The following is a 12467-nucleotide window of genomic DNA, read 5'->3' as shown; positions in this document are numbered from 1 at the left end:
TGCTCTTTTCTAATTTTTAAGATGGCAACTCAGTATCCTTATTTTCATCCTTTTATTGTTGCTGCAAGAATTTAAGGCTATGGATTTTCTGTGATCACTGGTTTAACTGTACTCTAGTGAGTTTATGCTTTCATTAGAACTATTTTTTAGAAATTCTGCAATTAAAAATTTTCCCCTTTTGTCCCAAGAGTTGCTTAATAGAGAAGTTTTAGATTTCCAATGAGATTTCTAGCTTTAAGAAGAGCAGAGGAGCAAGGTATAGAAATAAGGCCCTTGCTCCACTTCAGGTTTCCAGAACTTTTAGTTTTGAATGAAGTTGAAAATTTTGATTATTAGCTTTTAGGTTTTTTCCAGTACAAAGGAACTGTTTGTTTATTATCTACAAGGGATCAGAATAGCTATGGGACTTACCAAGTTGTAATCCAAGGGCAAGGAAGCATAAATTCACTGAGAAAATGAATGGAGAATGGTAAAAACCAATAAAATTGATTTGTGATTGCATCTAAGCTTTCATTAGCTTTGACATCAGCTTTGTGAAAATTAGAAAAAGTTTGCTCTCGCTCAGTGGAAGTGGCCTACAGAGCCCTGCATAGTTGGAGGAGTTCTGGCTGAATATCAACCTCCACTTGACTCCTGTTTCCTTGACTGGGAACTTTAGCTCAGCCAGGGGCTGTATGTTTGATCCAGAAGGTCTTAGATTGCTGTCTACTAAGTCCAGCACATTAATTAAAATGATGACATGTATTAATTGCTAGGCAACTGTAGGGAATCAAATAAGAAATGCAGTTGACACCACCAGACTCTCATTACATTCGAGATATAAGATTTATTCACACCAACAAAAATAATCACAACAAAATATAAACTAATTTAAAAAACAAAAGATCATAGTGACATGAAATTTTATATTCTCAAGTGTGTAAAAGGTTTTTTTTGCTTCTACATAAACTTCTTTTCATAAAAGGGTAGCAAACATTAAAATGCAATGATGGTTTGCATTTCTTGTATGGAAAGAACATAGGCTAAACCCTGAAGCTTTTAGTGTGCAAGGGTGTTACCATCAAGTCACACACTAAACTAATGATCAAAACCATGATCTGTTTCCAGATCCACACACACATATATTCACCAACTAAGCAGAGAAATAAGCATTTCATATTCTGTCCCACTCTGCTATAATGTATTTTTTCTTTTTACTAAAAGCAAAGTAGGAAACTGTATTTTTCTCCTTTTAATTGACCTCAGAAGAGGCACTATCCAATTCATGAGAAACACGAAGTTTCAGGTGTTTGTCTTCTTCACTCTTAAGGTCTGGGACTAGCTTGTCTTCGCGGCTATGGAATTCTTGGCTGTGGAATTCATGGCTGACTTTGGAATTATCCTGACTCTCAATCACATCGGAATGCTCATAGCTGTCATCCTCGGCCTTCAGCTTGAATTCTTTGGAATGCTCGCGGCTGTGGGTTTCCATACTGCGGTCATCCGGCTGACTCGTCTCCTGACTGTCCTTCCCACGGCTGTCCCAGTCAGAAGCCCTGTGGAGGCGCTGGGCAACCAGGATGGCCTTGGGTGCATCACCCACCTCCTCGCTCTCCACGTGTGACGTGACGTCCTCCTCTGTGGCATCTGGATACTGAATCACAGAACAAACGGGAGAAGAATTCAATAAACAGCCAGAGATGGGAACACTGTAATTTTCTTCTGCTTTTTAACTTTCAGGCCAAGGTATTCTCTAACAATGTCTAAATTTGGCTGAAGCAAAAAAATAATACTAGCATGTTACTTTTTTTCAAACTAAGTCCTTTCATTACGTCATCTCCTTTAGTTTAATAGGTTCATCAATTTTGTATGAGAGGAAACCCATGAGGAAGGTCTCATTATCTGTTTTACATAAAGGGAAAATAAAGCGAAAGTTAAAAGTAAAGGAACTCGTACACGGCAGGGCTATGTGCTAAATCCAGATCCTTTTTTAATTTAAAAAAGCGAATAGAGGGCTTCCCCAGAGGCGCAGTGGTGAAGAGTCCGCCTGCCAGTGCAGGGGACACGGGTTCGAGCCCTGGTCAGGGAAGATCCCACATGCCGTGGAGCAACTAAGCCCGTGCGCCACAACTACTGAGCCTGCACCCTAGAGCCCGCGAGCCACAACTACTGAGCCCCTGCGCCACAACTACTGAAGCCCACGTGCCTAGAGCCCGTGCTCCGCAACAAGAGAAGCCACTGCAATGAGAAGCCTGTGCACTGCAACGAAGAGTAGCCCCTGCTCGCCGCAACTAGAGAAAGCCTATGTGCAGCAACAAAGACCTGACACAGGCCAAAATAAATCAATTTAAAAAATAAATAAATAAAAAAGCAAATAGAATAAGTGCTTTATAACCAGGATTTGGAAAAATAGCATTGTGATTGAGAGACAAAATTAGGGAGAAATTATGTGGACTTTAATACAAAGACCAATAAGTGGGAAAAGGTTTTGTATTCAATGATCATGAAGTAATAATCCTTGCTGAATGAATGAACAAATGAGCATGCAGACCCTTGTTCCCTAGAATTGGGCTCTACTCATAACCATCTCATGTGTCTTGTTCAGGGATTTACCTGGACTTCAGATCTGCGGAACATCTTTTTCGACCTCAGTCCGTAAGCCACACTATCACCTCGGCCTTCGTATGTGTCTCCGGTCGGGACAGGTGGAGTGAAGATGGAGGTTGCTGGAACGTCAGTGGGAAAATCAGTGACCACTTCATCAGATTCATCAGAATGGTGAGACTCGTCGGAATGGTCAGTGTCACTGGAGTCATTTGCGTCAGTGTCCTGGCTGTCTCCATCCTCTTCGTCATCCACAGTGTCTGTGTGCTCAGGGCTTTCATTGGACTTACTCGGGAGGGTCTAAAAATCAAGATGATCGGAAAAATTGGTGTAAAGGTTTTTATTTTCCTTTAGCCTTTCCGGTGCCTTAGTCTTTTACTATATTTAGTTTCAGAATCTTTTACGTCTTTATTGAATTTGTTCCAATATTGCTTCTGTTTTATGTTTTGGTGTTTTGGCCATGAGGCACGTGGGACCCCAGCTCCCTGACCAGGGATTGAACCCGTACCCGCTGCCTTGGGAGGCGAAGTCTTAACCTCCAGACTGCCAGGGAAGTCCCAGTTTCAGAATCTTTGTATTCACAGCAAAGCACTCAATGGCTTTTAAGAGCTAAAGTGAGCATCTTCCAATTTCCCTTTTAACGCAAGGATAAATGGAATCCTATTCTGAGTCATTTTTCTTGCTTTTTCATAAACATTATTTTCAAGCCAAATGTATGAGTTATAAATTTATATCGATAACATGTTTTTCCTTGATCATTTTAGACACTGTTTAATTTACCAAATTCAATAATGCGGTAAATACAGGTGCATAATTGTGAGATTGTTTTTTTCTATGACAATTCTCAGGAGATCAGAGCATCCATGTATTAATGCTCACCCCCAAACCTAAAACCCCTCCCTATTAGCCTGGATAATCAACAGGCGACTGTGTTATCCATGTGTATAAACTGCAGCTCAATTAACCAGTTAATGTCTATTACACTTCTGATTGCAAATATATTGGGTCATTTATCTGACTTTCCTTATTAGAAATTCTTAGCACCTTCAAATAGAATCTTAAGGAAAACAAATTTAAGTTATCCCTTTGCTTAGCAAATATATTACTAATTCCAATAGAAAGAATAGTTATTAAATAAACCATTATGTTAGCAACAGAAACGTTCCTGGAGTCAAAGTCTTGGCTTTGGTAGGCATTAATTAGATGCTTACCAGATATTAGATGACAGCAAGAAAATATCTTAAATAAATTGCAAGAGGCTTAGTATTTCAAACAACAGACATTAGTAAACATTTCCTGCCACACTAAACTTATTTGAAACCTGGTATTTCTGACATTTAGTAAACACTTGTGTTTTTTGTGAGCAAGTTTTAGACAGGAAAATTTTTTTTCTTTCTTTTTTTTTTTATGGTTGGCTGAGCTCATGTTAGGAAGGGAGGGTGGGTCTCAAGATGGTGGGTCTCCAGGTTTTGAGGAGAAAGTTCCTAGTTCCTATTGTTCCCTTGGATGGTGGTAGCAGAGTCACTCAGAGAAATGAGACAGATATGAATCGGGCTACCAGGAGCCCATCCCATAATATTTCTCCCATACCCGCACCTCCACTCCACTAAGTAAAGGCGCTGCTTCCACCATCCCTGACCTAGAGCCCACCATACTGTTGGCCCAGTATAATCAGGTCTGCAGAAAGTTCAAGGCTTTGGTTAGGGGTGTGATGCGCCCCTGGAATTTCAGGCCAGTGGATAGACAGGGCATTTACTGGAGACTTTTAATGGAATTTTGCCAGAATTGAACCCAGGCAATGTCACCAGGAGAAAGAGTTGCTTCCTTAGTTCCTCCAAGACATGGTGGACCTTGGATTCAAAGTGGAACCTCACCTCTTGCTTGTTATCAGTTTCCTCAGAGGACACAGTATTCTGAAGAAAGAAAGGTACAAATCAGTGTACATCATACTCTCTTAACTTTTTTATTCAAAAAGTTAGCCTTTTCCATACAAAGCAGGTCTTAGTTTTTAGCCTCATTGGTGGATGACTTAAGCGGGAAGACAACATGACAGATCAGTTGGTGTCCCAAGTTCACCTTTACCAACAGGCAGGAAGGATCCACTTAACAAGCCCAAGTGGCCTGCTCGGTGGCTATTTTTTGTGGTGGTTGTTCTTTAACTGTGAGAATTTTAATATTTAGAATTAATCAAAATTAAAAATACCTGTGGTTCTAGGAAAGTCTGCTTCTGAGATGGGTCAGGCTTTAGCCACGTGGCTACAGCATCTGGGTATTTGTTGTAAAGCTACAAAAGAGAGTTGCATATTTGTCATTATTAAGAAAAAGAAACAGGGATCTCTAAGTGATAAGCGGAAAAAAACAACTCTACTTCCCCAATCTTGATGGATAAGCATAATATGCATTATTCAGTCAACTGGAGCCTGAGCTCTATCTTTCATAATTTATTCTTTCTGGTAGAGTCATTTAACAAACCCTTACGTAGCACTTATTGTGAGGCAGGCACACTTTCAAAGTAATTTACAAATACTCATTCATTTAATCCTGGGAGAGGTATCAGTATGATTACTCCCATTTTACAGATCAGGAGAAACCCAGCCACGATGAAGTTAAGTGGTAGTAAGTGGCAGAGCCAGGGCTCAAATCCAGTGGCTCTCCACATTGATGATACACTGTGCTTTTCTGTACGTTTGTTAGCAGAAATTCCTCTCAGATGAAATAGAGCTAAAGCAGAGGGGCCCTTAATTTGTGTTGATCTTCCTTGTTTCCTGTCTCTGTGGAACAAGGAGAAACTCTCTAAGGCTGTGCTGTCCAGTATGCCATTCTCTAGCCATGAAGCACATGGCTATTCAAATTTAAGTTAATTAAAAAAAAATTAGTTCCTCGGTTGCACTAGAGCGTTCAATGGTCACACGTGTCTAGTGGCTACCTTAGTGGGCGGGGCAGAAATATATCAACACCATTGCATGAAAGTTCTATTGCTTTAAGGTGCCAAAGACGTGAATGGAATGGCCTTTACTTAGCCAAGTCATTTATCTGGAAAATGATAGTAATATGCTAATGCAGAGGAGTGGAAATTGCTCTGAATAAGTGTCATCTGGTGGGCTGTACGGCCCAGGGCGATCACTTCACGTCTCTGTCATGGAGAAAAGTTACCCTGGGGGTTCCAAGAATTCCTTCACAGCCACAAAAGAGGAGAAGTGCAGGAAGGAAACCAGTCAGTAGCACTTTGGGTTTCCCCATGGTTGGCTCTAACCAGAGGAGCTTCGTATTGGGCTTCTGTGACAGTTTTTGCTGAAAGAATGGGTTCCTTGACTGAAAAATGTGAAAACGACTAGTCTAGATGAGTTCAAAGTTTCCCTCTTTTTTTTCTTTAAAATATATATATTTATATAAATATTATACAGATAAATGTTATGATTGATTACATTTAATATACATATTTATTCTGATGATACCTGTAATACAGGCTTTATCTGTATTTATAAGATAAATTTATAATTTTTAAAAAGTAATATGAAGAACAAATAGATAAGAAAAACAAACTAAAATCTACCCAGTAGTCATATCGCTCATAGATAACCGGTGTTCATCTTCAGGGGTGTCTCTTTATAGACTTTCCATATTTCCTACTAGCTCTAGATTTCTAGGCTTCTAGAAGGTTGAGCTCTTCACTTATCTCCTAAATAACACTTAACCACTTATACAGCCGTGGCTTCATGTGCCGTATTTTATTCTATTAAAAAGGCACTAATTCTTGCCTCAAAAAGTGTGATCACTATTTTCTCTGGAAATGTTACTTTTCTGGCTTAGTGCTGTGATTCAATACTTGTGTTCTTAAATCACTTGGAAAACAGACACACTTACTTCTACCCACTTGCACACCCAAACACAAGCAGCAATACTTCTCCTAACATCTTCATTAAGCAATCTAATTGCGGTGACCCCAGGCAGCTCTATACTGGCCTTTATTCTGTTTATCTGGAATTGAACTCTGTGTGCCTTTTTGTCCAAGCTCCTTGGGACAATGCCCCTTTGTTGTTTGGCTGGCATGCTTTCACCCTGTGGAGGGGCAGGTACATCTATGGTGCTGGTTGAATAATTATAATAAAGAATTTAATTTGGTCTTATCTTTGTCTAGAAAAATGTGATCTAACGTCATCGGATGAGCACAATAGATACAAACGGCATAAACAGACTTTCTCTTTATAATGGGCTTCTTAGCAAATATCTTAGGAGATATTGTGAATATTATGGTTATGCCAACTCTCCAATATGTGAGGTGAATTTTAAACTTAGCTTGCCACTAAGTAAAGCAAAAGATGGAATTTTTTACTTCTACAACAGTATGTTGACTCATGGAAACAAAAAGTCACACAACTTCATAGAACTCATTTTACATAAATGATAGACCTAGAGCATCATTTTATTATATTAAAAAATCTAGTTTGGTTTTAAGAGACTAAAAGCAGTTCTGTGCTTGGTACTGGCCTAGAACCATAGCAGGCACTCAATAAATACTTATAAGTTATTTTGTTTGACTATGAAAATAAGTAAAATTGCCATACATTTGTAGTACATCTTCCAGCAGTTGCAAAAATAATTTAACTATATGATAAACCTAAAAGATGCTCACCTGCTTTTCCTCAGAGCTGCCAGAATCAGTCTGTTTAACCTTTGAAACAGAGAAGGTGAAGAGAGATTACAGTGTGAACGTGTTCGTAGCACCTTGAAACACACAATTCATTTATTTTGAGGAATTTTCTTTAAGATTCAGCTGTACTCACTGGAAGGGCGGAGGCGATGCCCAAGAGGCAGAAGCAAATCACTGCAATTCTCATCGTAATCAATGTTCCTGCAAAATATTTTGTAAGAAATACTTGATCTTTTCCTAGGTTAAAACAGTGATGCTTTTTTAGGCTACCACATTACAAAATCGTCACAAATAAATATATATTTTCTGTAGAAATACTCTCTACTTCTTAGAGGAAAATTTTCTTCTTAATATTATGATCTTTTGAGTTAGTATTTGTAATGCCACCTCCTCTATTCTCCATCTTTTCCTATTAGGCAAGGAGAGAGGAATTTTACAAGTCTATATTTATTCAACTTTAAAATTTAGAGTTTCAGAGATTATGCCGTTGCTACCTCATGTCACCAGCCATCTAAACCTAGAAACAGATCAACAGTAATTGAGTTCAAGTAATAAGCTGGAATGGGAATATTTATTTTTTAGAGAAGAAAAACACAAAGAGAAAGAGAGAAAATAAAGCTGTGAGAGAAACTTGCTTTCTCCATTTTCCAGCATGCATTTCAAATGCGATTTTCAACTTAAATTATTTAAAAGGTGTTACTTAGGTGAAATGAAGCCATCTGTAAAGTTAATAATTTAAGTAAGGTATTCTAGAAATTTGAAACAAGAAAGAAAAACACTGAAAACAGTCAACAGCTTTCCTATTTGTAAGTCTAAATAGTGTCATGCAGGTATTTTGGATAAATGTTAATAGCTAAGTACAGAGGTAAAAATATTCAGAAAGGTTTTTTTCCTTGAAAACAGGATAAGTCAGATCATTAAATAATTAGCATTATCATTTGTTTACATTAGCACTAAAAATCATTTTCCTTTTAAATTGTCTCCACAATCATCTATCCATTTAAAATGATGTAGATATAATCATTCCAAAGGGGCATAGACATTTCCTTTTTTTTTTCTGATGGCAAGAAGCAGTTTCAGTTCTTTTGAGGATGGCGTGGAAATATTTTTAAGTTTTCTATTCGACTGTCTTTCAAAATAGCCGGCCGCCTTTCCTGCAGGAGATCTGCCCCGGATCTGGCATGCTTATTCCAAAGACTAGGACCGTTTAAGTCTGATTAACACCTTTTACTGTTAAACCCTTTTCCTTACGGCTTGACCTTCCCCATGAAATGAAACAGTGCATACACAGGCCAGCAAGCAAGTAGCAAACTGCAGCCTTACCTTGGTCTGCGGCGGCTAAGAAGAGCCCGGTCCCAGGCGGTGCTGATGCTGTGCTCAGGGCTGCACTCTGGGCTCTTCCTCTCCCTGCTGTTGACAACCAGGACGTCTCAGAATTTAAAGGCTGCTCCAGACGTTCTCCACCAACACAGGGGGTGGAGAGATGTGTCATGAGGTTTTTTGCCACTGCCCAACCCACTTGCTCCTACACTTCCCCCTCTGGTTTTGTGGTTACAAAACAAACACATGCACACACACATACACACACACACACAAACTACTCTGCAGTTAAAACATTACTTATGCACAATATCATTAACTAGCTTTTTCGTTTATAGGATTGGCTCTCAGCGTCCTGGAAGGGCATCGAGGGGGTCCCATAAAAAGGGAGGGAGGGAAATGACTAGTTCTTACAAAGACTCTATAATTTCTGAATTAGAATAAAAATAGAATCTAAATCAGTCTTAAATAAAATTAAATAGAATGGATTTTTGTTTCTTTTGGTTTAAATAACAGATGAAGGTAATATATGCAACCAAATTTGCCTCACAATTATACTTATTTAAGAGCTATCAGGCTATTGTTCAGATACATACAAAGAATTCAGAAACCCTTCCTCCATTTTTACTTAAGCTCTGTTTTGTGATTTCAGGTGTTTAGCAGCCTGTCATTTAAACAAATGGCATTAGTAACATTAAAATCCACGTTCACGCTCATTAAATTGGATTTACATTGACCTTTCAAGGACGTGGATTTTTGTTGCCGTGTTTGAATTGTTTGGAAGTGATGGATCTGCTAATTGCTGTGTAAAATAGAAGAAGGGTAATTTATTCTCAGTGCGGCAGAAGTAAAGCAGTTTCTGACTGAGAGCAGGGTTACTGCTGGCAAGTGCTGCTTCAGGAGCCAGAGTGTGGCTCTGAGTTCCACTCTGCCACTGATTAGCTGTGAGACCTTGGGCAAATCACTTAGCCTATCTATACCTGTTTTCATCTGTCAAATGCACAGTTCGTGGGCGTTTTGAGAGGTTTAAGTGAATTAGTATGTGTAAAAATAAAAATACTTGGCACATATATGCAAATATCCTGCCTATTTTAACCACTGTATGTGTGTTAACTATTATTAAGATTTTTAGGAGGAGCAGGTAGTCATGATTTGTAATACCTTTAAATGGAATAGGTTATTGGAATGAGATCAGATGTAAGAATTTTTTTTTTTTTTTTGTGGTACGCGGGCCTCTCACTGTTGTGGCCTCTCCCATTGCAGAGCACAGGCTCCAGACGCGCAGGCTCAGCGGCCACGGCTCACGGGCCCAGCTGCTCCGCGGCATGTGGGATCTTCCCGGACCGGGGCACGAACCCGTGTCCCCTGCATCGGCAGGCCACTGCGCCACCAGGGAAGCCCCAGATGTAAGATTTTTTTAACTGTGTTCATCGACAGGGTAATTTGCACACCTCTGAAGGGCTGGATTAGATTTCTGAATTGTCTTTTTCTAATTTTTCTCCCAGGATATATAAAGTTGGTTACTTAATAAGAAAATTAAAAAGGAAATTCTATATTAAAAAAAAATTTACAGGGTATTCAAAAGGTGTTTGAATGAAAAAACATTACAGTTGAAGGTTGAATACTGGAACAGAAATTAGGGGTTGCAGAGCTCTGAGTCCACTTTAAATATTTAATATTGTTTTGAGATTACTTAACCTCTTCATCTACATTTCTCAGTTGTGAAATGGAGATTGCAGTATTAATTTATCTCACACCTCCATTGTAAGAATCACGTGTAAAGTGAGATTAAAGTTAAATGTTCCTATTTATTATTGGTTGTATTAAGGTGTCAACTCCTATTTACCAAGTATTGCTTTTTAAAAAAAATAAGTTTATTTATTTATTTTTGGCTGTGTTGGGTCTTTGTTGCTGCGTGTGGGCTTTCTCTAGTTGCGGCAATGGGGGCTACTCTTTCTTGTGGTGCGCGGGCTTCTCATTGCAGTGGCTTCTCTTGTTGTGGAGCACGGGCTTTAGGCACGCAGGGCTCAGGAGTTGCAGCACGCAGGCTCAGTAGTTGTGGCACACGGGCTTAGCTGCTCCATGGCATGTGGGATCTTCCTGGACCAGGGCTCGAACCGGTGTCCCCTGCATTGGCAGGTGGATTCTTAACCACTGTGCCACCAGGGAAGCCCCCAAGTATTACTTTTAATATAAATACGGTTGAATAATTTTTTGTAGTGTTAACGTAACGAATCCATAGGTTTGTAGACACTTGGTGGGAGGACATGTATCTCTTTTAAATTGTATGTGTTTCAGATGAATTGATATTGTTTATTTGTGGGTTCTAAGCACACATTTTAATAATTCAGATGGCAGCTATCTCTATAAAATACAAAGCACACGGGTTATAACGTTGCAAAAACAGATTTCTTATTTCTGCTCTTAAAAACTGTTTTTTTCCCTTTAAACACATAACCCACTTAAGCTGTCAGATTGTCAGTGTAGCGGAGGGAAGTTCACATATTCTAAAAAAACCCCAAGATTTCCACAGGATTCGCTACGGTTTACTCTGCGCCTGCGGGAGTGATTTAATAGGAAGTTATAGGAATAGATTCTGCTGGAGCCCAGCCATGTTGAAATGAACCACGTGACCTATAGGGCTCTTCCGGTCATAGCGCCAACGTGCCACATGGTGGCAGCGTTTCTGAGAAGGAGTTCAGACCACAGCCTGGTTCCGTCAGTGATTCCGGCAGGATGGAACGTTCACGCGTTTAATGACTGAGCCATAAAACAACTGTGAGGTCCTCCATTTCTTGGAACGTCAGGTGAGGAAATATTTCCCAACAATGACCCGCTACACATTAACAGGGAACACAGAGGCCAAGGGAAGCAAAGCATTCTTTTCTGCTTCGCTGTCTTCAGCAAACCCAGGTGAACGCCATGGGCTCCTTCCCCGTTTCCCGCGCTGGCTCGAGAGGTTGCCGATTCCGAGGCTCACGCAGAGTAAAGGCCTGTGAATTCATGGTTAAAGAACGTGTCTGGGATGCTTCAGAGATGAGAGGATAAAATGGTTTGTGATAGAGGCGGTTCTGTAAAGTATGAGATGGATAGTGCGTCATTCTGAGTTTTGAAGAGGCTCGTGCTTCTTGCTTTTCGTCATTAAACGTGCTGCTGGCATTTTTTTCTGAGTGAGATTTTCCAGCTGTCAGAATTAATGTGTTAAATGATTTGAATCAGAGAGGCTTGATCTGTAGCATTTCCACATTATTTCCATTCTTGATTAGGTTAATCCTGGATTGTTAAAATCAAAAGGTCAACATGATCAAATTCCTTCTAAATCTTGTATGTGGAAAGGAAAAAAGTTTAGTTGTTAAACTGGAATGAAGAGTGGGTTGTGATCATAAAATATAGGCACTATAAGAGGGTATGTGGAAACACAAAGAACATATTTTTTTCTCGAATTACATGAAAATTCTCATATAATAGGAAAATTTGTGTCCAACTGTTTTGGTGGACTTTATTATACTGACTTCTAGTTTATTTGGATATTTCTATTTTATTAAGTATAATAAACTATTTCGACTGTTAAAGCTCTATAAATAATTATTTTTTCCCTCGAGTCAAGGTTCAGATAAAAAGCTGATCTTGGTACCATTGCCAATCTGTCATAGAGAAGTTGGGAATGATATCTAATAAGAAGCCTACCACTCATCATTTCATCATATATAGACTAGGGAAGCAGGGAATTATTTATTAGAGGGAGGGAAACAAGGGTTGAAGATAAGAAGGTTTTTTTTTTTTTTAAGTTCAGACATGAAAGTAGAACATTTCAGAAATACAAAACAGATACGCCGTAAAACTTTTTATCCCATTGCTCAATAAATTAGTCAACAAAATTTAAAAAATGGTCTTATTATCAGAAACATTAACA

General features: G+C 39.1%; 1 protein-coding gene across 2 annotated transcripts; it reads right to left on the bottom strand.

Annotated features, from left to right (window-relative positions):
• Positions 1 to 806: 806 nt before the first annotated feature.
• SPP1 (secreted phosphoprotein 1) lies at positions 807 to 8682 on the bottom strand. 2 transcript variants are annotated; one of them, XM_027116875.1, is made up of 7 exons: positions 8558 to 8681; positions 7368 to 7435; positions 7217 to 7255; positions 4787 to 4867; positions 4458 to 4496; positions 2593 to 2883; positions 812 to 1633 (listed from the first exon to the last, which is right to left on the bottom strand). In XM_027116875.1, exons 2-7 carry the CDS (start codon positions 7419 to 7421, stop codon positions 1232 to 1234), a joined length of 906 nt encoding a protein of 301 aa, XP_026972676.1. In that variant the 5' UTR covers positions 7422 to 7435; positions 8558 to 8681; the 3' UTR covers positions 812 to 1231. The 2 variants fall into 2 exon arrangements, with proteins under 2 accessions (XP_026972677.1, XP_026972676.1); XM_027116876.1 differs by lacking the exon at positions 4458 to 4496 and having other exon boundaries at positions 807 to 1633; positions 8558 to 8682.
• Between the last annotated feature and the right edge of the window lie 3785 nt (positions 8683 to 12467).

Source organism: Aethalodelphis obliquidens, unplaced genomic scaffold (genome assembly GCF_003676395.1).
Source record: "Aethalodelphis obliquidens isolate GAN/ISIS:26980383/991018 unplaced genomic scaffold, ASM367639v1 scaffold17, whole genome shotgun sequence".
Classification (NCBI taxonomy): domain Eukaryota; kingdom Metazoa; phylum Chordata; class Mammalia; order Artiodactyla; family Delphinidae; genus Aethalodelphis; species Aethalodelphis obliquidens.
Note: the sequence above shows the minus strand (reverse complement) of the source record. Positions and strands in the feature narration are given on the sequence as shown.